The sequence below is a fragment of the Astatotilapia calliptera genome, chromosome 16, assembly GCF_900246225.1.
Source record: "Astatotilapia calliptera chromosome 16, fAstCal1.2, whole genome shotgun sequence".
Taxonomy (NCBI): domain Eukaryota; kingdom Metazoa; phylum Chordata; class Actinopteri; order Cichliformes; family Cichlidae; genus Astatotilapia; species Astatotilapia calliptera.
The window spans coordinates 7241811-7269745 of record NC_039317.1 but is presented as its reverse complement, the minus strand read 5'-3'; the positions used below and the strand labels follow the sequence as shown (position 1 = coordinate 7269745).

The window sequence follows — 27935 nt, the reverse complement described above, 5'->3', positions numbered from 1 at the left end:
AATCCAAGCTGGTTAATTTAATTTATACATATATTTTACACACAAGGACAGTGAAAGAATTTACAAATTCTCAGTTCATACATAAATGTAAAAAAAGAGAGCTGTCCAAATTACATCATCTATAATACTGTGTAGACATGTTTTAACATTAGCACAGGGGAACTCGGGGGAGGGGAAAAAAGGAGAAAAGATACAAAAAAATATGTATATCTGTATAAATATAAATTCAAGAGTAACAGAATTTTATCACACATTAAAGACAAGCAAAGACTTTGTAGAGTAAAAACACAAAATGTAAAGGATACATGAGTAAGTCTTGAGAAGAAATCAGAACAGAGGACATAAAGTCAGTCAAAGATTGTCAGTCACTACTCTCAAACCTTAAAAACAAAACATATCCAAGAAACACCTCACACACTTTGTGGCACTCACACACTCAGCAGAGAGCCATGGCTGTAATTATAAAGCTTTTTTTGTTTTGTTTTATCTTTTTTGTTAAAGGAGCAGTTCATCCTGGTCAGTGTGGATTGGCAATCCAGTCAATGATATTTAGAGAAGTGTTAGATGTCTGGACCAGCTGAGAGAGAACAAAATGAATGGGGAAACAGCAACAGAGCAGTGAGGCGATGCATCACCACATCATCTGTGATGGATCCCATTTTATCAGCTCGCAGACAAAACTTTGGCTGTGTTTACACACACAATGCTGCTACTCTACCTTAAACCACCACTGGACACAGTCATAACAAATAGCTAAACTATGTTTTGAAATCTGATGTGAAATTTGAACTTTGAACTATCCACTTCGGTCTGGAGAAAGAAAAACAAAAAAAAACAACAACCAAGGAGCAGCTTCCGAAGTTTAAACAACACCTGAGATGTAACACTGTACAGTGGTGAAAACCCTGTTTCCCTTTCCTAAAACAATGCATAGCAACTAAAAAAGTTGCAAAAAAATAATAACTGAAAAAAAGCTATCTGAATGCTGTGTATTGACCATTACTGTAATATTCTTAACATGTCAAAACTGTGCGTATGATCATGTTGTAAATAACTTTGTAATTGTCATCTTTGTATGTTTTTTTTAAATCATGGTTAAAGACGGTCTTGACCCATCCGTGCACTCCAATTTAAAATTTGATTCATTAAAAAAAATTAATAAATAAAATCTACAATAAACAAAGCTCTAGATTAGCAAAACAGCATTACTGCTATTTTTAAATTTTTTTTAATAATATTGCAGTAATATTGCACTGTTGATTGTTGACTTTTAGTTGAAAATCTGATCTGCTCATTCTAAATTAAAGAGTGACTGTCGTGTGTAAGCACAGCAAGCGCTGATGTGAAATAGAGCACGCTCTGTTGCCTTCCCCCAATCAAGAATAACAACAGGTATAAGAAGTCTCTGAAAATTATGACCAAAGTAAGAAGGCAGTCGTTTAACATTGTGTTGCTCGTGTTAGTTAAGGCACGTTTACAGGGAAAAAATGCAAAACAACAAAAATCAACTGTAACAAATCTTATCCACACAGAATCGCTCGAAAGCTGTGACCTCTTCAGCGTCCCCAGTCATCGAGAGAAATTTAGAATACTCCTGGAAAGTTTGGGATTAATTTACCAAACAGTTCAATTCGGCAGAATTGCTGGCTGATTGTCTGTAAGCAAGAATGTACTGGATGTTAGCGTCATCTGATGAGCAGCAGTCCAACACACAACATGGCACTGGTCTGTAGTAAAAAGTACAGAGTTATACACACAAACACTTGAACTTGTGGTCATTTTGGATAAATAAAAGAACGTGTACCAAAACACTAACTCTTTGTTGAAGTTGTAAATAGAGAAAGCTATTCATATTCATATTCTTTTTTTCCTCTGAATTTCCCGAAGCCAACTTTCCTCCCTGCTCTTCATCTCCTAACTCGATTCCATCTCTCTCTCTGAAACAGAAACACTTCTGACTCCTCTCCTCTACACTCAGGGCCAGCCTGGCTGCAGCAGGAGAAGAGCCTACCTTCGAATCATCCACACCCCCACGCTCGTCGTCGAGTGGCGTCACGCACTCTGATATTCAGTTAGAAAGGCACTCAGCTCGTTACTTTCAAACCCCAGACACACTTAAGTCGACACTTCTTTCACCACAACCACAAAAAAAAAAACCATGTAATAACAATTATAATAATAATGTAAATAATATTAAACACAATAATAAGCAGCATGATGTAACTGAAAAGAGAATATATATATATATATATATATATTTATATAAACCAATATATTTGTACATTTCAGAACTAAATTTTTAAAAGGATAGTAAGTGTTTAGAAAACTATATATAATGTTTTTTTGTATTGCACATAGTCATACTATCACATGTTTGGCTGTTGTAAGGACATGTTGCTTTGTTTTGTTGTTTTTCTTTCATGATATCCTCCAGATCACAGGAGATTGGTTAAGTTACAATTTACAAAGTTACAACTGTCAGACTGATCTTTGCTAAATAGCTGTACAAGTGTGCATCTTGGTGAATATGTGTGTGTATTTGGCGCTTTGATTCTCAGTCCAACCCAACTAACTAAGCCTAATCTGACCCAACGGATCCTGTATAGATTGGGGGGTTCTCTTAATTCTCTTGAAGACTGAGAAAATATGTGAAGTGCTAGCAACCTGCCCCACAGTAAACAGATAGTATAATTTCAATACAAGAGCTTCTTTCATCTGCAAACTAAACCTGGCTTGACTTTTAGAGCCCAATTTAGAGCCAAGTTAGGACAGAAACTCTGTGATTGGAAGCATTTTAACAACACAAGAATATTTCTAACAGAAAACTGAGTTAAAAAGCATCAGGCTCCAAAACATTACACTGAGCTGAAGTTGGCACAAAATGAGGCAGGTGTGGATATATAAGATTCTGAAAACTGCTGCAAAAAAAAAAAAAAAGGACACATTTTTCTCTCACACCACAAGAATGAAACTCTTTTTTTTGTGGCTGAGTGTGTGTCAAAGGACTCTGGAAGAATTTCTTTGTCCACCTAGTGTGAGCCAACCTCTTGAAACCTCAATATAGACACTGAAATCAACCTGAAATCCAACATCCCTACACTACTGAGCTGTGTGTGCGTGTCTTTGTAGCTTATTTTGCAGCAGCTGTGAAAACAGGCGCAATCAACAAGTAAACTGGTTCCACTCTTCACATTGCTGTGTCAAATATTTGAGTGTAAAGCAGCTCAGTTAGAACAGGAAGTAGATCCTGTGTCTGAAGGTCACTGTGGAGGTGTTTTAATTGTCCGTAAGACCAAAGGTGGAAGGAATGGGACAAGAGGCTCCTGGAAGAACCAGAATCTCCTTTCGACCAGTACAGTGTCTGAGTCCTGCTCTCCTGACCACCTACGCTTCACCCTCGATGTGGGTGCTCACACCTGCCGTTTCTTGGTCCCAGATGAGGGGGATGTTTTGTATATATGCATTCCACAAGGGGGCAGTGTTCATCTACCCTGTTCTTGCAGTTCAACAATCACAGAGACACATGCACACCTCTACATATACATGAGAAGAGAAGTGATAGGTGGGAGGGTCATGAGCTGAATGACAAGGGCAGGTAAGAGACACGAGCCACTCAGGAAGACTGTCAGCATGCAGCTCTACACATACACGGGCTCACACCCCTCCTCCTGCTCTCCTTCTTCCTCTTCATCTTCCTCATCCTCGTCCTCCTCTTCTTGTTCCTCCTCCTCGTCTGGGCCCATTCCGATGGCTCCAGGTATGCTTAGCGACACCTCGCTTGTCTCGAGCGGTTTAGGGTAGCGGAAGGGGCAGCCGTTATCGTCAAAGAACCTGCGGAAGGTAAACTCATAGAAGGCGTGCTCTGGGTGCTTCCCATGAGGGGAGCAGAGAGCATCCAAAGCCCGGGTGCTGTCCCCGCTGTCACTCCATGCACCGGGACCACCCTCCTCCTCCACTGGGTCAAAGTTGGATGTGTCCATTGGGTGGGCGATCTTGGGCCGGTAAGGGGCCGGCTGCTGCCGCAGATTGCTAGAGAAATCCACCTGGGAGAAGAAGGGGTGAGCCTTGATCTCACCAGCGCCATTGGCACCCAGGCGATCCTCTGCAGAGCAACACAGGCGACCGATGATATCGACAGCCTCTGGGCTCAGTTTGACCTGGGCGGGCACCTGCAGAGTGCTCTCCCAGTTAATGACCTGCAGAGCCGCGAGACAATGCATGAAGTTAAATCAACAGTAAAATATGACCCAGCTCTTGTATACATACTTAATAATTGGAGAAATTCAATGCAACAGTTTTGACTTCAGCTTTAAAGTCAATATCTACACTGACAACAGGATCTGAGTAAGACAACGTCTCTACAAGGTCCACTCAGCTACTGTTCTGGAGCTGAGAACAGTAGCTGAGAAAAACACAACGCGTTGTATTGTGTTTTTCCACAATACAATCAAAGGTATATAAGATTGTGGAAAAACAGATGAACCTCACGAAAAGCTATAGCATAAACCTCATAGTGAAATTGTTTACAGCCAGATTATTGTGTTTCCAAAAACATCTGTGCAGCTGTAAATATACAGTGGGCCGTACTGCAATAGACTCAATGACTGCTCATTTACTGGATGTACTTTTAATTGGATTCCAGCTGCTGTCACCTAAGTTGACTGTAATTCCATGCTATCTCATTCTTCTTCTCTATTGTTCACAGAATTTCCTACTCATGGTTTAGGCTGCATTTTCATTCACTTGTCTTTGTGTCATTTTTTTGTGCCATTGAATTTAATTGCTCTTACCGAGTCAAGCAAAGTGAACAGAAGGAGGAAATGAAGAGCTCCTAATTTGACGTCTAACGGACAGCAAATGCAATCTGCCACTGTTTAACTGTCCTGGTCTGCTGCAGCTGATCTGATCCAGTCACTGACTCATTAGGTCACCAATTAAAATTCAAAATAAAAGCAGGGACATCCTCCCTCTTCACTGACCTTAATCTGAGTCTCAGTGGGCGTGGGGGCAAGGAAAGGCGGCTGTCCCACCAGCATCTCAAACAGGATCACTCCCACACTCCACCAGTCACACAGCTGTGTGTAACCTGCACACAACACGCACATCAGGTCAACTGTCTAAATGCTTTCTTAGAACACAACATCCAGTACAATCAAAGGTGTGTCAGTCATCAGATACTGTGCAGTAATTATGCTTTTTATTCTCACACACCTTTGCGCAGGAGCACCTCGGGGGCGATGTAGTTGGGCGTCCCCACCAGGGAGTGTGCCAAGCAGCGTTGGTGCTGTCGGTTGGCGCGTTGCTCCAGGGTCATCAGCCGGTCGCCACACCGGCAGTTGGATACATCGTCCCAGAAATCACTGGGCTCCATGCTGTCTTGTCTAATGTGGCTTCCTGAAGACAGAAGGTGAGAGCAGATGTTTTAAAACCCCACAAAGAGAAGGATATAATACCACATTGCCTGGTGAAATTCAAATTTAACAACCTGGACAACTGACAGTACTCTTGGCAACTGCTCAAATTTGCTACCTGTAAAGTCTGAATGCACCTACATGTTCATTTAATTTTCCCCTGAACACAATGTTTGAGAAAACACAATCAAAACCTGAACTCTCTCTATTAGAAATCACCAAGCATGAGTTGTACAAGAGTCCAACGGAAATTGTGTGCATGTCTGTATTTGCGCATGTCACAAACATCAACACACTAAATCCACACACGGTGTCTTCGTAGTTGAGGGAGCATGTATTTGTATGTCTGTATATTCAGATAAAAGTGTCTCACCCTTCTGGTAGTACTTGGAGTTGTGTGTCCAGCGGAAGCCTGTGCACAAACCAAAATCTGTCAGCTTGATATGTCCATCCAGGTCAATGAGGATGTTGTCTGGCTTGATGTCGCGGTGAATAAAGCCCATCTTGTGTACGCTCTCGATGGCTAGTGTCAGCTCTGCCACATAGAAGCGTGCCAGAAGTTCGGGGAAGACCCCCATTCGGATGAGCAAGCTCATCATGTCTCCGCCGGGGATGTAGTCCATGACGAAGTAGAGGCTGTCACGGTCTTGGAAGGAGTAGTAGAGACGCACCACCCACTCGTTGTCCGCTTCCGCCAGGATATCGCGCTCTGCCTTCACGTGAGCCACCTGCGTAACGATAATCCTGATTTAGCCTGTTGCATAACATCTTATCACAATCAGTAGTGTCCACAAAGACACAAATGTGTTGAAGCGCTGTTCTACAAACATAGAAAAAAATGTGTGAATACTTTTATACACCTGGTGAAAATGCACAGGCCAGAACTCAAAAGGCAAAAGGAGTGTAGTAAAGCAATAAAAATGCATAAACTCACCTGGTTACGATTAAGGACATCTTTCTTGCGCAGTGTTTTCATGGCATAAAGTGCACCAGTGTCGACTTTACGTGTAAGACATACTTCGCCAAAAGCACCTATGCCCAGCGTCTTGATTTTGACAAACATGGACTTGTCCATTTTGGCACGGCGTAGCCTGTTATAGTTGGACTCTTTCTGGTACAGCATCTTCCTCATTTGTTCTTGCTCTGCTTCGGAAAGGCCGGCCTGGACAGGAAGAAGAAGAGAGGTTGAAGAGGATCAGTAAAGGGAGGACATAACGGCTATGCAACCTCTTCAAAAGCAGCCTTAGAAATAGTTTAAGGATGAGATCATTTTTCAACACTGACTAATAATGACCAAGGAATGAGGCTTGAGCTGAATTCAGTGACTTGACCTTTACTGCTTGTTTAACTCATTACATGACTTAACTGTCTGGGTCTGACTGTGGTGTTTTTTTCTATTCTAAGCATGTCTTTAGGTCACAGCAAAAAAAATAAATACATTTTAAATGCAGAGGCCAAAGTTCTGATTCAGGACAAACACATCAAACACAAATGTGAAGTCATTTCGAGACAAAGATCTTACTGTCTACAGCAAAGTCTTGAGGGAGAATTGTTGGCATGACAAGCTCTTGTACGTCACTTCTCTGTGCCCATCATAGTTCTCACCTAAAAACCTGAAGGCTTTACAGGTCATTTTTTAGGCATTAAAAATGTTCTTCAATCTTGAATCCTGAGCATTTCCCAAACCACACTGATGGGATTTTTTATGATTTTTTTTATCATCAGCTTAGGTTTCTTTAAATATACTTTGAAATGAATTTGTAAATACTCAGAGATTGTTCAAGACAGCCTAATCTTCACAGTAAATCATTTGCTTCTATTATATACATTCTGCATTTTACTTATCTAATGCAGTGCAGGATGAAAAATGTTCATCTTGTCTTACCTTGGACATCTCCTGTTCCAGCTGAAGCCTGCGGTTGAGTTTCTGGTGGTAGGTCTTCATCACATTCTCTATGTGCTGCTCCATGTAGAACTTGAAGGCAAAAGGTGAGTAGCTTTTGATACGTGACTCCCTCTTTTCCTCATCTTGTCCATTTTTCCTCACGGGAACAGGGGATGTCTGGATCTGCTTCTTGTCTTTCACTGTTTTTTCTCCCTTCCCCATCTTTGTCTTCTCTTTCACTGGCTGGCTCTCCTCAGCCTTTCCACTCCCTCCGCTGCCACTGTGAGTACTTCTTGCAGCAGGGTTGTTGAGGTCCTGAGCTCCACACACACCTGCAGCTCCTTCCAGGGCCCCTGTCTCACCCGCCGTCCCAGACATTAGGAGGTTTTTGGGGTAGGGTGGTGGTGGACAGCGTGGCTCCTGAGCAGGCTCGAGCGGGTATGTTTCTTCTGGCATGTAGGGCAGAGGCTCTGATGCATCCTGGGCCTGAGCAGTCATCCAGCCAGGATGACATGGTCCCACAGCTGTCTTAGGTTCTGGCCTCATTACACGGATACTCTTGACAGGCTGTTGGATGGGTGGGGATGTTACAGCTGTGATGGTATTAGGGGGGCCCAAAGAAGGCTCCTGTTTCCCATTAGCAGGTGGTGCAGCCATCCCAGGCCGGACAGCATTTGGGCCTGCAGAGCGACTGTTAAAGGAGTTAGTTCTGCTGGGGACACGCACTTCACCTCTGAATGGGCCCTGGGGCTGTGGCTGTCTGGACTGAGGGGCCCCTTCAGGACCTGGCGGCCCTGCCCAGGGGTGCTCATAGAGGTCCAAGTTGAGGCTGGCCCTAGAAGGTGTCATCAAGCCCTGGGGCAGATCTGAGAAGTCAGGGACCATGGCCACAGCACCTGGGGAACGGGACATCATGTGGACTTGGTGTGAGGTGGGGCTGGCCTGTCGAGGGTGAGAGTGAGGGGCGAGGTACAGGTTAGCAGGATATCCTCCACCTCCTCCCGCTGGCCCATTCTGACCCATGCCTCCTTTCCCTTGCATATTGACATAATTATCTGTGGGTGACATGGGGGGCGGTGGCATCTTGTTTTGGAAGGAAGGGGTCCTCTTGACTCCATAGCCTGCAGACTCCATCATGTGTGTCCTGGCATGGCTGTAGTCATAGTGTGGGCCTGGGACAGGGCCACCTGGTGGTTGTGGCTGGAGCTGTAAAGGCTGGCCAGGGACATTGTAGCTCATCATAGGCCCATGTTGCTCCATACTGCCAGGGTAGCCCTTCTGCTGTGCCCCTGGGGGGTACATAGTGTTGCCTGGGTTGCTCTGGGTGGCCATAACAGATGGATAGGTACCCATACTGGGAGGCCGACCCAATGGGTTTCCCATTCCAGTGACCTGTGCTGCACCAGATGGGGGCATCATGTAGTTCATAACAGGTGGAGCATTCATATATGGTCTGGGCATCTCACCCTCAGGGCCATAACCTTTTGCTCCGTCATACATAGAATTCCCCAGTTGATGATACGGAGGCATGGCACCTGCTTCACCTGAAGCCTCCAATGCAGGCCGGTGGTCCATTGAATTTGGCATGCCAGCTTTTCCTAGAAGGTGCAGGAGGAACTTTTTGTTATCGTTTAAATACATGTAGTGAAGAGAAACTAAAATCTACTAGCCAAGTCAATTTGCTCACATGAGGCTGTATTCATACCTGGGGAAGTTTGCTTGATGACACGAACGATGAGCTCATTCCGAGGGTCGAGGTAACTCATCTTGCTGATGTACTCTAAAGCTGCTTCAATGTTCCTGCTGCCCGTCTGCTTCAGCGCCCGTATCGCCATCTCCTGTGAAGAAAGCAGACACGCAAACATTAAAAACGCGCACACACACACACACACACACACACACACACACACACACACACACACACACACACACACACGCACGCATGCACACAAAACACAACAGTCCTAGTAGGTGCTCAAGCACCTGCATCCTTTCCACTTAGGGTCACATACCAGTGATTTCCTCTGCCAGACAACATGCAAAAACAGTAGGGGGCTGAAAGTCACTCACAAATTAGTTACTGGTTTTTGTATTTTGCAGTGAGACAGATTTAAAGCAAACACAGTTTCTCACACACACACAGACACACACACAAACTGAAATTTTAGAAATAAAAAGACTGTTAGTGAATATACACTTTGCCATATTCAAAGAAAACTCTTTCAACTTGGACATTTATCCTTCTGCTGCATGATCATTTGTATTTGGGGAAATTTTTTTATGTGTATGATTCATAGTCGCAGTGCAGCAGGGTGTGGTCCTGTGTTCAGAGGCACTAACAGAGCAGCTTCCCTGGGAATGACCAGTAAGAATGTCTTCTAATACAGTTTATGTATGCCTCAGTTTCATTTCAAACCAGCTGAATAACCCTTACATCTCTTACCGCTATTTTATACCACAACGTCATATTTTACATCTTAGAGTTCGTTTGGTCTTCCTACCCAGGTTTGGTTTATTTCTGTTGGTTTAAAAATTACATTTGAATAAGACTGGCTGTTATGACATATGTCACCTTTTTCATTTAAAACCTTTTTTTCCTGGCTTTTCTCCCTTCCTCACAGGTGGGGTGCGCAGAGTTAATCCCAGGCCTGGAGACGTGTGCTCAGACAGGTGGGTCACTATAAAAGCCAACGGTATGTAGGTCACCAATGTGAAAAATGCTGGTTAACCACTTTGGCATTTTCTATTCATCAGTTGCCGTGTAATTTACAATTGAGACACTGCAGGAAAAATGCGGAGGAGGGAACAAGCAGAGAATTCTGCTCCAGTCTATGGTAACAATGCCAATCATTCTCTTGGTTCTTCTATCACATTCAAGCGGGACTTCTTAAATGGTTCTCTGCTCAGACTTTGATTTAGAGGGTAGAAACCCACAATGATTGAATTAAAGATTCCAAACTGCATCACCTCTCAATATCTGCATCACGTCTAAGCTGGAACAGAGTGTTTCCTTAAATAACATTACTCAGAATCCAGGCCCCAGTGTAGAAACGTAATGCAGTAAAATCAAACAGACCTGTGGTCACTGACCCTGTGCACAAACTATTTAATAAATGAAAGAAAACTATACACATGAATGGCTGACAATTTGCTTTAATGCATAAAGGCAGTTAGAGAATGACCTGAACTTTCTCAATTTATGACCTATGGGGATCCTATGATACTGGAAAAAAATCCCAGTGCGAGACTTTAAAGATGAAAAGGGAAACACGAGGACCAACTAACCAGAATATCAGTGATATCGCAGCTCATCCACTTCACATTTCACAGGTTACTGCCCATAAAACAACACATACGAGCTTGACCTTGAGCAAAGTTTCATTTCAGACCCATGATCATTGTGTGTAGGTGTGATTGAATTCTGACCAATCCTGTAGGAGGAGTGGCAATTTTTGTGAGTGCTCACTGGTCCCTTGGCCAGACAATCTAAAAATCAGTTGCAGCAGTAGCTGGAGTACAGAACAAGCCAGAGATTCACTAAGGGCGTCTGCCTTGGTCAATATGCCAACTGCATTTCGTTACCTTGTACTTGTGACATGTGCAATGACAATAAAGTTGAATTCTATCCTATTCTTTTCTATTCTATTTTAAAGTGATGTCACAGACATGGTTTGCACACCTAAGTCTTTACAAGACATGGGCACGTGTTTCAGACTTGGCACTGGGCTTATCATTGAATATCAGAGTTTCTGTGACATTGACGCTGCATGATATTAACTTTTAAGGATGGCGTTTAAGAGAGAGAAAAAACTGCCTAAAGAACACGAGAAAAAAATAATGATGAAAACTGGGAGTGGCCCTGACACTTTTTTACATCTGTAAATGGCACTGTGAATACCTGAGGATGTACAAGAACACTGACCAGTAGCCTGGCAAAAGATCCAACATGACAATGAGCCTAAGGACACTCGCAGCACCTCGCAAGATGGAAAAAAGATTAACTGAACTGACCTAAACCCAATGTTCAATGATTATAATAGCTCTGGAGTATTAAAAACAGATAGGTGAAGCAAGATAACTCTCCAGCAAAGACAAAAAAACCAATTATCTCAAGAAGTGGTAGAATGTTTCTCCATAATTATCTATGCCAAGGAGGATGGAGATAAAGAAAAGATGTGAAAGTAGTGGGGAAAAAATTAGTGCCTTTCTTTGCTTAGGTTTCTAATGTAAGTCTTGCATTTCTGAACAGTCATGATTTCATTTGTCATGCAGAAAAAATGACCTAAAATTCCAGTAAAGCAATTACGGTACTCGAAAAGCTGATACAATCTAGAGTGATTAAATATGCACACACACAAGCACCCAACCCACTTGTTAAACACTGACACTGATACACTGATACTGATACACTGCTTTTTCAGTCAGAGGTTGCCCATTATACAGTTATTATCTTGTTTGTTTAATCGGCTTCAGTTAACCCCCAGCAGGGCTTGAATAGTATCATCCCAATGTCGCTCACACTACGCCCGGTTTGGAAACGCAAATCCTCTGCACCTCAATATGTAATTTTAAAGAAACCAATGATACCACAAGATCATCATCAGTAGCAGCATTTCAACAAGCAAATCCCTACATTTATAACGTCTCAGTTATTTACTTGTTGATTGCAGGGTAACATCAGGGTTTTTTAAAATCCCTCCTGATGACAGCTTTCAACGTAAAAGATGATGATGATTTATCGTCGTGAACTTAACATGGCCTTCATAACCGTAAATATGCAAACAAGTGGGACAAAAATCTGAGAAAATCTGAGAAAACAAAAATTTCTCCTTCCTTCTCCGAGAGAGCAATCCACACCTAGATGACTAAAGTCCCCTCAAATGACATATGATCTCAGTGCAAAGACATGTGAAGTCAGACGTCTCAGAGCAGAGCAGGCGCCCCCTACTGACAACATGAAGGAACAGCAAGTGCGTCTTCTCCCCTTTACACCTGATGATAAAGGCTAATGAAATACTTCCTTTGGTTGAAATGACACAATGCTGAACGACTCAACTAAAAGACTGCGCCATGGATGTAAAGTTGGTTTTTGAATATATGATGTTGTGACAATTTGTCATTTAAGCCTTTAGCCAATCACGAGTCATCGTCATATTTAAATAACTCTGTCATTTTAACATATGCTTAATCCGACCACCCTCAATTTCTTTGTTATTAATAATTTGTTTTAAATATTGTTCAAAATGTACATCTCATCTAAAGTCCTTTGAATGCTGTCCTTGTTTGAAACATGCTATATATTATATCTATCTATATGTAACACTCAGACTCAGACTTGCCATGGTTGTCACTGACACTAAACACATTAAGGGAACACTGGAGGCGTTTTCTCAGAACATAAAACAAAAGGAAAAGCGTGTAATCGAACATCAGAAGCAACAAAATACGGCTTTGTCTGAATGGAAGGAAGGAAATGAGCAGATGAGAAAAGTTTTATCCCCGAGGAGCCATTTTGTGACCCTACTTTCTGCGGTTTCTCAGAAAGACTGGCTGCCTTTATTTGTCAGGAGTAACCTAAATCAAACATACTAAATGGCTTAAAAATGGGACCATGCAGCAACTGTGGGCACGGATGTCTTTGAAAGCCAGGAAATGCCAAGGCGACACACTTTCTGTGCCCACGGTATTGTGTGTTTGTGTACGGCATTCATCTCTGTATATGTGTGTATAAATAACACTACTGGATGCAACGTGCACAAACCTCCTTTTCTGTGTCTCCTCCCTTTGCATGCACATAACTTTATGTGCCTTAGCTTAAAACTGACCACACACACACACCAATGTTTATACTTTGTTTCCTGTGTATGTGTGTGTGTTACATTCCTGCATAGCCAGCAGAGAGTGTTGGCTGCCAGAGCCGCCCAATAATGTCACTTTTTACCCTTCTCCCTTCAGTCTTTCTACCTTGCGCACTTTTCTCATGTAGGACTTTTTCTTTAAACATTCTCTTTTTCTCTCCAGGAAGGAGATAAAGTTAGTATTTCTCTTAGTTATAGGCACAGAAATGGACACAATTATGGAGTGACAAGTGGAAAAGAGATATAGAAATCAAAATGTTGAGTGTTTGCCTCTTTCCTTGAGTGGGTGCGAATGCATTATCATCAGTTACAGAACATGCAGAACATGTTCCCTTTCTTACAACCAGGGAAGGTGTGGGGTTTCCAACATTTTAGAAAACCTCAGACAAGTTCAGTGGTAGTAAAGTTTGGGATATTCTCAAATCAACCTAGAAGAAATGACCCAATGCCTTTTAGGCGTTTTAAACAGCTGCACTTAAATACGGTGAACAGTCAGATGACATGGAGATGGCAGCTGCTCTTCAAAGGTCTCCAATGCATTCAGCTTATTTCTACACAGGACCGTGCACATGATAAAACATGGATGAAGCTTCTGGATTGGAAAAGTAAGGCTAAAGCGTAAGTGCCTTAAACCTGCTTTCAATTTCTTTCTTTTTTTTTTTATAAAGTGCCAAATCACAACAACAGTATCCTGGGTGCTTTATATTGTAGGATAAAGATCCAACAGTAATACAGACAACACCCCTACAATCAGAGCACCTCCTATGAACAAGCACTTAGCGACAGTAAGAAGGAAAAACTCCCTTTTAACAGGAAGAAACCTCCAGCAGAGCCAGGCTCAGGGAGGGTCAGCTATCTGTCGCGACCAGTTGGGGGTGAGGGGAGGGAGACAGGACAAAAGACATGCTGGGGAAGAGAGCTATTTAATATGAAGGCCACCAGATGGTGATAGCTGCGGTTGTAAAAACATTTCCAGCCTATATAGAAGTGTTTGGGAAAACAGTGTTTGACTTCTGTAAATATCTTCCTGCTGAGTTTTTACTCACTCATTTGGGGTCAAATTGAATAAAAAAAATTTTTTTTGTAAATCTTGGCCATGAAAAGTTTAAAAAGCTTGATAATATTTATTGTGCGGTTAGCGCTGTTTCCTCACAGCAAGAAAGAGTTCGACTCCACCATCTGGGCGGGGCCTTTCTGAGTGGAGTTTGCAAGTTCTCTCCATGTTTGCGTGGGTTCTCTACAGGTACGGCATCCTCCCACAAAGAGATGCACTAAGTGGGGTGAGGTTAATGGGTGACTCTAAATTGCTCTTAGGTGTGAATGGTCGTCTGTGTCTCTATGTTTGTCCTGTATAAGATTTGAGACCCGTCCAGGTTGTACTCCGCCTCTCACCTCCAGCCCTGCCACAACCCTGATAAGGACAACCGGATGGATGAACAGATGAAGGAAAAGAATAACATTCAGAATGATAAGTGGTGAAACCCATTAAAGGTGTTTCCTTATCCACAGTCATCTCCATTTCTTCAAAAAATGTAGCTTCTAAATCATGTAAAACTGTTTTTTTAATAAGCCAAAAATATTGAATACAACAATAATTGAAACTTAAACAGCTGTGAGACAGAGAAAGTGGGATATGCTGAACCCTCAATACAGCAGTACTCTGCTTTTTTGGATATTCCTCTGTTTAACAATGCTCTATGTTTGTGTATGTGTGAGTGTGTGCGTTAAGCAGAGGCGGGCCTGGTGACCCTGGCTGTCATGGCGACAGATGTTCGTTGCTCACATTCCTCAGCTCAGGAAGCAAGAATTCAAGCTATTTGCAATCTGGATGGGCTCTCTCCCATCTCGCTCCTTTTCTCTCTCAGTTGAAAATATCCAGGCCACATTTGCACCCCTGTCATAATGGTTGCAGGCCGCAGGCCGCCGAGTTATCCAAACGCATAATCACCAGCCTACAAACTAGACGGAGACACACAACCTGCTGTGACACATTGACAGAACAAGCACAAACAAACACTGTTTTTCCCTGCACTATGGTGATTTGGGAATTTTAATTATCATTTTCACCCATTTCTGAGACACACTGCAGTGCAAGACCCTTCAAATCTAAGCCACATGGGAGATATTTTGGAGTGCAGTGCAGATGGGACATGGGGAGAGAGGCGTCCATGCCTCATTTTTGCATTGAGGGCTGTAAAAGAAAATAATTCTGTCCTGTTCCATCATGCAAAAAACTGCTTAGCAGACACAACAAATGCACCACAACATTTAAGCCGAGAGACGCCTTTCTTACAGTCATTATTACAGTGCTAGCTGAGGAGAGCCTTTTTTGTCTACCCTAACATCACAAACACAAGCCACACTGCATCCAAGTCACGTCTTGCGTTTCCGCAGGTCCTTCCTCCCTGCAGCTGTCAGACTGTACAATCAAAACTGCTCCCAACAATCACAGATGTTTACACCTGCGCTGTAACTGCAATAATTTAATCAACCGATTCGCACTACAACCTGGTTTGCCTCTTATCTGTAGTTATTTTTATTTAATTTAATAACTGTACAGTACTCTGTTTATAGTAACCATATGTAAATATGTAAGAAAAATTGTGTATTTTCTGTTCTGTGTCCTGTGTACTGTTTGTTGTATATGTGTCTTTCTGGCTGCTGTTACAACCAAATTTCCCCTTGTGGGACAATTAAAGGATTATTCTATTCTATTCTATTCTATTCTATTGCTGGCCTCATCACAACATAAACACTATCATGTATGTTTTCTCAGACGTTAATATGCTTAGCCAGTTCACAGACACAGGAAAGGGCCTGTGAGGATGGCCTAGAAGTTTAGAGGAGAAAAACAAAAATCGAAGAATGTAGCCCCCCCTGCCCCGCCCCCTTATTTCCTTTCATTCCATTTCATCTCAATGCCTTGCATTCCTCCCCCACCCTCGATCCCCCTCCAAAACATTTCCGCCTATTAAAAAAAATATTATTATGTAACGAGCCACATAGCTATGTAATTTGTCGCTGGAAAAGACATGAGAGATGAACAGAAGGAGAAGAAAGACAAGACTAGTTGATAAGAGCTGACCTGAAAAAAATATGGAAAAAGAAAATAGGAGTAGAGGGGAGGAGCTTAGCAGCTCAATTCAAAATAGAGCAGTACTTATGGCTTATTAATGATGCAAACAAACAAAGCAGTAGTATGTGTGCACAAGCAATGAGACACTGCAGTTTATACTTAATATGTGGTTAAAGGTTTTTCACAGCAGAAAAAGCATACATGTAAAGACACTTAATGTTACTGAGGCATCATTAATGGCTTCTACTTTTCCTAACACAATGTACTAAAATTTCTGATGTGAAAAAGTGCTGCAAACATTCACCCACACAACATGTGAATGTGGGCAGTCAGTCAGGCAACAACTCTGCTAATGTCTGCCTCAACTCAGGATTAGGTGGTGCAAAACAGCTGCTCAATCGGAATCTGTCGCTGCTTAATATTCGAGGGTGGTTATGAGTGTCAGGGGACACAAACCAAATGTGAAGAAGCAACAGTCTTCCAAGTGTGCAAATTCATTCAAAGATACTTTACAATCCCTTTGTAAGGATGGAATATGGTGAATTTTAACAACTGGTGGTACAATATTTAATAATATTTAATATTCACCAGACGATCCTTTAAACAGATTGTTTTTAGATATGACATTCAAATTCTCTTATCCATATTGAATGTCATGCACGTGTCCTCACACTGTGGTTTTTTTTTTAGTAGCACGTGTTCTCAGTGTGACAGCCGAAACTATGCTCCAAGCTCAAATTACCTGTCTTTAAAGGTATATCATTACTGATTTTACTTCAACTTGATTTTACTTTGACTTGTTTCTGTACATTTCTGCGAGTCTCTCTGTTCTTTGTATTCACAGTGTCTGACAGACAGACCAGAGACAGAGGAAGAGTAGGAGAGGAGAGGCGACACGTTGGGTGGTGACTTGGCTGCAGCAGAAGGAACTGTTCCACCCTGCTGCCATTGAATGTTCACTTCCTGTTTGTATTGACTGGGCCCACAGTGCAAAATGGTGGTAGCAATGGTCATCTAGGCAGGACTGCAGTAGCCCGTCAGTGTTTTTTGTGATAGCGTCCAAAATAACTTTTCTATATATGTGCATGTTCAGACCCACCACCACCACTACCACAAAAAAACCCCAAAGACAATTTAGGCTTTTTTTGTTGGTGACAGCATGTGACATTGATGGTTTAGATACCCAGCTAATAGCTAGCTCATATTTTAAGCCCATTGAAATTGTTTGTTTTAGCAGAACAAGGAATCCTGTATACTTCAGTGTTTTCAATGTAAGCAAAAGATAAGTCACTCTAAAAGACTTTCAGATTTTGAGTATTCTGAAGTACTAAGGTTAATTATAGTTCCACAGGCTTCCACGCTAAGACCAATTCTATTTATATAATACATGCTCACTTTAGGCACTATTATTCAAACCCACAGCATCCATTTTTGTTGCTATGCAGATGATACCCAGCTTTATCTATCCATGGAGCTAGATGACACACACCAATCAGTTAAACCGCAGGAATTTCTTAAAGATATAAAGACCTGCTTCTAGATTCAGGGAAAACTGATGTTATTGTAACCTGATGGTGCTATTTTGGCCTCCAGGAACACTGTGAGGGATTTTGGAGTCGTTTTTTGACCCAGATATGTACTTAATCGTGTATATTAAACAAAGATGAAAAAATCTTTCTTGCATTTGCACAATATCTCACAATTAAAAAGATCCTGTCTCTGTGTGATGCTGAAAAACTAGTTTATGCATTTATTACTTCCAGGCTTAATTATTATAATACATGATTATCTGACTGTCATAAGAAGTCTCTGAAAAGCCTTCAGTTGATCCAAAATACTGCAGCTGGAGTCCTGACAGGGACTAGAAAGGCAGTTTAGATTTCTCCCATATTAACATCACTTCACTGCCTCCCTGTTAAATCAACAATTTAATTTAAAATGTGTCACCTCAAATCACCTTGAAGAGACTGTTAATGTGATTTGGTGCTGTGTAATTAAAAGTGAACTTATGTAACAACATCCAGGTAAAGGTTTTGAGTTCAACTTGACTTGCAGAGTCTGCTTGAGAAAATCTAAAATGTACCTCAAAACATCAGCAACCAAATAATCTAGTCTGAAAGGGATTCATTCCTTAATGCCTAAATATTTGTGCTTTACCCCTATTTACGTGCTCCTGATGTTGTGGTAATCCCTTTGGTCCTTTTGAATTAGCCATTGCCACATGCCAGCCAACACACTTCTAAGCATCCAAGAAAGGCAGCAGTTTAGGCTAACTATTACCTGCTTTAATAGGTAGCTAATAATTTCAAAGTACTGTTCGCAAGATGTAGTTAAAGCAAATAAATCTGAGCTGATGGAATCTTGGATAATTTTTAATAACTTAGTGAAAATTAAAGGGGGTTAATATCTGTTTTGTTGGAACTCCTATCAAACCACGACAGTAGTTCCAACAAAAGAGAGTGATAGTAGTGGTTTGAATGACTCGGGTAATCTTTAATGGGAGACTACTTGAATATATCATACTTTTCTTCTAAAATCTAGTTGAGGAGACTATAACAGCATCTCAACTCAAAGTTCTGCTTGAATAAATGTTCTCAGTACGAGTGCCATATCACCTTAATGAACATTTCCCCCAGGCTTGTAGTTTAGAACATACTCGCCAATGAAAATATGTGAGGCATTCCTGCCATCCTGTTGGGCATCCAACCAAGGAACCCAAAACCTGAAGTTTCTGTAAACATCATGGTCTCAGTTGTGGAGTGAGATTTTCTCTACAGACCACTGTAGCCTTGTGGGGTATTAGTTATTTTAGTAGTTCCTGAGAAGGAACTACTAAATTTAGGTTTAAGGTACAAACACACACCCAATGTCACACTTTCATGACATCAACAACTGCCATGTGAATTATGTAAGGAATTAGCAGCAACCTCAAACAACCCAAAAGATAAGGTGCATCAGTTTAAATGTGCTGAGAGGCCTGCAGTTCAGAACTCAGTGCATTAGGAGGTGGACACCTTTAGGATATGTTCTAGTCAGGACCCAAGATATACACATTTTATAATCTTAAGTATTTTTTTTTGTCAAGGAACGAAAATAATAAAGGAAACTCTTATAATAACATTTTTTCAGACCTTTGAGGTCCATATTGTATGATCAAGCTCAATAGTTTTCAGCTGGAGTCCAGGTGTCTGTCTTCTGTCCTCAGCCAAAACATGGAATCTGATGTGTTACTAAAAACTAAGATGTCACATGAATATTTCAAGACAATTAAACAAACTTGATGGATTTGGTTTCTCAAAACTAGAAACAAAACAGGCAACAAAAAGTGTAGCGGCTAATAAGTTAGGTAAGAAGGATTAGCCAAATGTGCAGCCTTACACCATAACAATTATCACAGTATAGTTACAAAACTGACATTAGCGGACCAGTGAAACAGGTAAGAGACGAACAGACAAATGAATTGCTGTGCCCAGTTTAACTCTAATGTATCACACATCGAAACAAAATACAGAGCAAAGGTCCCGCTATTAGCGAATACCTGACATACAGGGGATGTTTGGCTGTGATAAGCTGAAATCGATTTGGCTGCATGGGGCATTCTCCCGACTCTTTTCCCTTCACATGTTGTGTATGGGCTTGAGTGGCGCATTCTTCACATACCGTGCTCAATCACAGGGCTCATCCTCAAACTCTTTAACCACACATGTAGCAAATCTGGACTCACTGTATTTTGTGAAGATGTTCTGTGATGTAATCATCTGGCTTAATCCCCCCCAAAGCTCATCTCTCTCTTTCCAAAGAAATCTTTAAAATGTAAAATAAAAATATGTCTAAAAAATAAGCAGCTTTACTGAGTGACTTGGGTGAAAAAGCTTGAACTGGACTCCTCACTTCCCGTGGAAACACTCTCTCCTCACCCTGACCAGACTTCTGATGGAGTACTTGCATTTCTTAAGTGGGACAGAGCCCGTTTAGGAAATCCACCTGGTGTTTTAACAATCAGCCCAGTGTTACATAACCGAGGCACTATACACTTAGCTAAGCAGACTGTGCATTGTATTTTATCTAAGAGCACAAAGCATCCCTGAAAGCTTCCTCTAGAAATTCCTGACTGACAGAAAAAAGTGGGTTTGAACATCTAAGTCAAGTGGGAATGGTGGGAACCGACACTGATGACACCAATGACTAACATATTCAAAACTGTTTAAGGGAGTCTCGTGATTGTTTCACAAATTTAGCACATTTATTCAACCAATACGTCTGGTCTTGAGAAGATCATAGATTCAGGTAAAACTGAAGTTATTTCGCTAAGACTGAGGTTTGTTTTTTTTTTTGTTTGTTTGTTTTTTGGGGGGGTGGTGGTTAAAAAAGAAATCCAGCTGAATTCTAGTAACTTAATGTCACCTTAAAGCAGACTGATTTACAACGCTGCGTGCAATGCATTAAAATACTACTGATACTAAACAGTTTGTTAAGGTAAGACAATTGCACGACAGAATCACCCATCTGCTCCCATAACAAGATCATATACTGCCGCTGGAAACACTCCCTATCTCTAAAACTCACCTTGTCACAACCAGCGTTCACCAACTCCTGCAGCATCTGCCGGTTCACCTCCCCGGCGCCTGCTGGGTGTCCTGATCCGGAGGTTGAGCCGGATTCAAAGGGCTTGAGGGACTTGCGGATTTCCCGCAGCGCATTCTGGTAGTTGTTGAACTTCTGCGGGGGTCTGAGCTGCTGCTGTCGGCTGGTTGTGTCTTTCCCGCTCTTGGAGTCTGCCCCTTTGCCTCCCTCATTCCTGGAGCTACTGCCATGTAAAGCCTGGCTCACCAGCTTGGCCGGCTGCTTCAGGCCCTCCTTGATCTCTTGAAGCCTTTGCCGTGTGTTTCCCACATACGGGGCTGCGGGGAAAGTCTTGGGCCTCATGGCCACAGTGCCCAGGGCAGGCACCTACTCTAAAAAGGGAAACACGCACACAGAACCACACACAAGAACACACTCACACACAAACTGGCACTCACTGCCCTACAACCCTACGAAAGATTCCCTTTAAGCTTGCTGACCTAAATAGATAAAAAGCCTCCAAGAGCACAGATTGGAGGCACAGGTTTTATGATCCCTACTCTATGTCCCTAATTTTTTTCTATCTCGCTTTCTGCTTTTGATTCCTGCTCCCGCTGCGGTGGATGAAGGTGAGGCAGGAATACTATAAGCATTACATGGTGTGATTTTCAAGGCTCAGGTTCCAGCTTATTCCAGGAAATGCAGCTGGTCACAAGGGCATCGTGGAGCCAAACGATGATGATGCCAATCTGCGCCTGTGGGTGAAGAAATGAAGTTAGAGCATGAAGACTGGGCTTCCATATCCCATTCAATTTTATCTAGATTTTCTAAAAATCAAAGCACATACAGTAAAAAACTGTTAACAACTTTAGAAATGTGAGATCACAAGATACCACACAAAAGTAAGCTGTTCTGCACCAATATAAAGTGAAGTAATCCTTGTGGAGCCAGTTAGACCTTTTGGAGGTCAAATTGACTATCAGCACTGCATATGTACTCTCACATACTTTTATGCATAATCCAGGAATGCTAGAGGTTAAAAAACACCACCTGCCCCCCACCCCATCAATGCATAGCTATGATTGAACAATTCAGCTCCTGTCAACGCTGATACTTGGTCATCGGTAAACACCCATCTGAGAACATGGGGTCAACACAAATGTCCGACCCTCCCTGCATCAGCGCCTCTGCCTTTTATGCTCCTCTGTGATCTTACATATGACACTGTCTGACAATCTTATCTAGAAGACCATGCTCCGCAAGAAGGTTACTCCGCCAGTGCAGATGGGCTTTCTGTCCAGAGCCTCAACTTTACAAGCTTCTCATCTAGGGCTGTGCGATATGACCAAAATCTCATATCCTGATATAAGAATTTTATCGTCCGATAACGATATAAATCACAAAAATGTAACATTTTCTGTAAATTCTGTGAATCTCGGGCAGCTCGACTTGCGTGAAGTGTTTCCAGCTGCGCGTCATGTAGCTGGAGTCGAGTGTTTTAACCGATGCATGAAACTATACATTTTTAAACATACGTTGTAACGGCCGCCGATTTCTTTGTGAGTATTTATCACACGGCGTGCTGCGGGGAAAAGCCTGTTCCAACGTTTGAGTCTAAGGTCTATTTTTTAGCACCTGGAGGCTTTTTTACTTCTCATCCGTAAATACTCTGCATACTCTTTCACGTGATTCAGTTTATTTTGAAAAGTCTCAACAGGATCTTGAGCTTTATTGTGAAAGGTTTATGTGGAACATAAACAAGCAGACACGCGATGGTTTTACCGTCGTTGTTGCTAACGACAAAGCATAAAAACAGGCACTTGTCCGTCCGTAGTGTGGTTATATTAAATATAAGAGAAAGAGAGAACTTTAAGAAATTAATATAGCCACTACAGTGACCATCAAAATGATGAAAAAATATTGCTGTAAACAGTTTATTTTGCGACACCACGAAACAAACGATAGCGTAAAATGAAATGATAGACGTTTTATATCGTCATCCGATATATATCATTATATCGAACAGCCCTATTCTCATCTAATCACAAATACTGTACAATAGCACAGCAGACCTGACTTGAATCATATTAAAGAGGTCAAGACCATTTGGCAATACTAGATTTGATTAATATGATACTTATGTCTCACATTAGTCAATTTATGAACCATATCAGTTGAGTTAAGAGCTTATATATCAAATCAAACCGTTAAAAGTTAACGAACTTGAATGTGTTTGCCTCGGTCTTTCTTTTCTGTTGGTTCCACGTGAGTAAATCTCGCCTTACTTGGCATAGCATTACCTCTGCAGAGGAGAGACCCTGAAGCTGACAGGCAGCCGGGTTTCCTGTCTAACTGAGAAGCTCACAGGCTTCAAATAGTTTTAGAGAAGCAATGCCAGGTCTCCAGATACCAATCTCACCAGCACTGAAAAACTGCTAGATACAATCCTCTTCTGGCAGGTTTCGACATGGCTGTGGTTTTCAACTCATGTCTGCAATTCCAACCATTTTGTGAAGCAAACATCTTTCAATTGATTGGGTTCTATTTCAAAAAGTCTTCTCGGCAGGTATTGAATTACACCTGACAATTATCCTGAAAAGGAAAAATTACTTATGGGCAATTTTCCTCTTTGCCTAAATAAAATAGTTATTTTGTCAATGAGAACATTTTCTGTACTTGATCTACACAGACCTGAAGAGAAGCTGCAAACAACCTTCCTGTCTATGTGCATAAACAACGAATGAGTTATGTTCACCACATGCTTACGTATTAACAAATACCTAGCACGCACACACCAACCTGTAAATGCTCTTTTGCACAATATTATTACTAGATATATTATATATTATTATTTTTTTTGCACTAACTTGTTTTGTAGCACCTTGGTTCCTGGAGGAACGTTGTTTCGCCTCACTGTGTATTTTTAAACTGTATATGGTTGAAGTGACAATAAAGTTGAACTTGGACTTGGACTTGGACCTAAGGGCTTTCATTAAATAACGTACAGCATGATGGATTGAGAGGGGGAAAAAGCGACTTTCTGCAGCAGTCTGACCAAGACCAGTGATTATTTCTCCTGCCACAGACCAAGGAGATCAGCAGGTCATCGTACTATTACAGTCAACAGACACGGACACAGAGCCGAACGTGTCACTGTTGGTGAGTTATTATGAGCTCGTAACAACATTACATCACGAGAAGAGCTGCTGTTTGTGTGCTTTCTAAATGTGAATCATTATGCTAGCCGCACAACTACTTCAAATTCAAATTTAACAAAAAAAAAAAAGGGCGACAAAATTGCTTTTTATTCTAACGGACAAATCAGAGACGTCACAATTCTACCCTCAAATTTAAGCTCAGATTAAATGATGTCAAATGGTAAATGGCCTGTATTTGTATAGCTCTTTTACTAGTCCCCCCTAGGGACCCCAAAGCGCTTTACACACCCAGTCATCCACCCATTCACACACACATTCACACACTGGTGGAGGCAGCTACAGTTGTAGCCACAGCTGCCCTCAATATTAAACAATGATACATTTCAAGAGTTTTTCAATATGGTTCCATGTCAATATCTAGTAAGATGAAAAGTTATCAAAATGAGTTATTACTATTATTATTATATACATGTGTTTATTTAAAACCAGCCACAGAATGTGAAACAATCCACAATTACCAGGCAGCCACCTATTTTTTTTATTTTGTAGATTCAAGAAGGTTACGTCCTATTTTTACTCATGACTGAGTCGCGTGTTTGTTCTCAATTAGCACAGAGCAGATAGCGAAGTATGTGCAGTATTGGATTTTTGGAGTTTTCTGGTTGAGCTGATTTACTACAAGTTTCCCCGGCTGATGTTATCTCAGGATCGCGGTAGTATTCCCAGAGCATTTCATTCCCACCCCCCACCCCCAAATGTTCCAATTTTTATATAACTAACATTTATGTATAAAACTTGAGGGAGTATTTCGATGGCATACATCTTTTTTAACAACCTAAAATGTTTTATTGAATGTCTTAAAGTAGCCAGTTGAGCATCGGGTGGATTCTAATTTTTTCCTCCTCAAACACCATTAACATTTGTCTCTGAGATATCATGACCACAACTTCTTTTTGTACTTACTATAGCTGCCAACAGAGATCTTTTAAAGCAGCAAATGACTTCAATTTAAAGAAAGTGTTTGCAGATACCAAATTAAACATCCAGATGTTTCCATCAGTTTCAAACGTGCCACAGCTTTGATTCACTGATAAAGTAATATAGTCTGAAAACTTTGAAGCGATGGTGATGCACCATACTGAATTCTTACACTATCCCAGAGACTCCCGTGTGTCTGTGTGGAGGTACAAAAGAATACCTTCAAAAGAAAACACACCAAAACTAAAATTTACAAGTCAAGTTTTGGTCTTAGGCAATGCCAAACACAATCCACCCAGTGCTGTGATATTCTATATTTAGATAATTAAAAATACATTCTTAACAATATTATCTTAATCTTACATCCCTCAGCATTACTACCAAGCAGCTGCAGAGGAAAAAGCTTCCAAACATTAAAAGCTCTTGAACTGCATCCCCAATCTCCTCCTCCTCCTCCTGCTCCTCCTCTCTAGCAGTCTCCATCCCTTTGGGCCATTTAAGGAGGACACAGCCTTCACTGTTTGTACAGATCAAACTTTGCATAGACAAAAACATGCTTTTTCTTTTTACACTGCTGGGTGGTGGGGTAACATGGGGCCAAGCTCCATAAATGTTGCCCCATCTCCGAGATCTCTTGCCTCCATTCCTGCGATGCTTCAGGCGTCGTGTCCAAGCAATGAGCATTCCTTTCCACAAGTAAGTACAAGTAAAATACCGCAGCTCAATCACGGGGCAGTACGCTGACCAAAATAACCCAAAACACAAACTACACGGACAGTATCTGTCTATAACTACAAATCTGTAAGAAAAAAAAAAAGACATGACTCTGCCCAAAACAATGCTCTACACATAACCACCCCCATCACTGAACCTTACTCCTCCTTTGACCTAACCCTAAACCTAAGATGACTTAAACTTCATGCTTTTGGACTTTTTGCCTTTTAATGGCACATGTGACACTTTAAACGCATGTTTCAGGTTATGTCTTCGTGGACATGTGTTGTTCATAACAAACTTTAGCACACTATACCACAGCTTTCTTTTTGGTCTCACCAAAAACAAAGCTGCCCACTGTGATGCTAAATTGGGAAAGCATGCATTCTGCAATCTTGGACCCCACAGAATACTGAGCAACGCGAGCAGCTGGCAGGTTAATATTAATAAGATTGCCTCTAACCTGCCTGATGGATCTGAGAGAATGTGGACGGTCATATCTCTGCTGTGTTTAGGAAATTACGAAGCAAGAGGAGGCGGAGGTGGAGGAAAGAACACAACTTCCTAATGGGCAAAGCTGGCCAACAACTAAGCTTTGGGTGGAGTAAGACAGGGGGTAGAGGTGGGTGGGACCAACTCAGTTAACATTGCAGGACACATCACAAATGTGCAGGCAGGGACAACAGTTGATGGAAACCGGCTGCAGCTGTGAGAGTGCAAGTGTGTGTATATAAGAGGGAAACAATTTGGCTCTTTCTGTGTGTATCTGATGTACTGCAGCTCAACCCCAAAATCAAACCGATATGTTTTCCCTGTAGCCTTTCGAGTCATCTACCCATCTATATTGTTTTTGTGTGCATGTAGCCCACTTTTGTACATTTGTCCCTTTAAAACAAATATGGTAGTAGTAATAACATGTAATAATCCCTGCATACTTCTTACAATCCACTGTGTTGACAACATCAACACCAAAGCATCTGTTTGTATCCCAGTGGTTCCTTTTTGACAGATACCTCTGACGTGCATGACACCACACTGCTGCGCCACCCTAGTCTGAGTGAAACTGGTCCGACTGTTTGAAAATGTGACCCCCCTGTTACAGGACACAGACAGGCATGAACATCAAGCGTCCATTTAAAACATGTGACTTTGGTTTGCATCACCCAGGTCTGCTGTCACTGCTGAACTAATCAAAGCGCTGGACTGTCTGGACAGACAGAAGTGTGTCAAGCAGAAAGAAAGAGTGTGTGTGAGTGTGTTTTGTGGATAGTAGTGTGGTACCAGTACACCTGAATGAAACGCACTGTTGCATCAGGGCCAAACTATGCAGGCCCTGAGAGAAGTGAAAATGACAGAATCAAATCAGATGACTCCATTTTCATTTTCAGATACAATATAAAAAAATATTCTGACCTGTTATGAATTATTTTATTAAGCTCAGTTCTTATTAACTATGAATCTGTTCGCTCACTTTAAACAGTGAAATGAATGCAGGATCTTCTGACTAACAGCATCTACAAAGCATAGCTTCTGTTACTGTTAGTGATCCTCAGAAGAGGCACAAGTTAGGATGCCCAAATAAGATGCAGTTACTTTAAATGTACACAAATAAACAAACATTTAAACATAGACTAAACCCTTAAATTGAATTCCCACATTTGCACCAAAGCTTTAAAACTAGCGTACAGTGATATTTGTATAGGCATAAAGGTCCGGAGAGCCCTGTTTTAAAGCGCTGGGGCCTTCTCAGCAATATCCCAGGCTTGAGTTGGGGGCTGAGAGCAGCAACACATTCCAATGCAGGGAGAGAGAAAAAATGGAGGCAGTCCTGTAAGCTCCAAAGAGGCTCAAACATACAGAAACTTCAATTTCGTTTTCCATAAGCCTCGCTATATAACACACCCATAACGGAACGTTTTGCTCAGCAACAAGTCGTGGAAATAAGTCACACCACCACCACTCCCCTCCCAAAAAAAGCAACTCTCAACTTACCATGTGATAGAAGTGGCGAGAATAACTCAATATGAAGAGAATAAATTCCGTTAAACGGCAACTTTTTTTTTCGTTAAAGAGTCCGGTTCTCGGTTGTCGAACGCGTACACCTAGCTCAGTGGGTAAATATGATGAAATGAGCCTCCATTTTCTCCCCAAACTCCAGGCAGGATCAGAACTTCAGCACAAAGTTGGACACTCGCTGCATTGTTAACATTCCTCAGGTCACGTGACGGACCAACGCACGTCAGCGGACCTGAAGATCGTCTATTAGGCAACTGCCGTTCACTCCGTTCACGT

At 41.7% G+C, this 27935-nt stretch overlaps 1 protein-coding gene across 1 annotated transcript; it reads right to left on the bottom strand.

Moving 5' to 3' along the window:
* Positions 1–2: 2 nt before the first annotated feature.
* On the bottom strand, positions 3–27873 carry lats2 (large tumor suppressor kinase 2). The gene is made up of 9 exons (XM_026144588.1): positions 27636–27873; positions 20797–21548; positions 9002–9134; positions 7297–8894; positions 6346–6573; positions 5785–6139; positions 5212–5394; positions 4980–5086; positions 3–4196 (listed from the first exon to the last, which is right to left on the bottom strand). Exons 2-9 carry the CDS (start codon positions 21154–21156, stop codon positions 3639–3641), a joined length of 3522 nt encoding a protein of 1173 aa, XP_026000373.1. The 5' UTR covers positions 21157–21548; positions 27636–27873; the 3' UTR covers positions 3–3638.
* Positions 27874–27935: the final 62 nt, after the last annotated feature.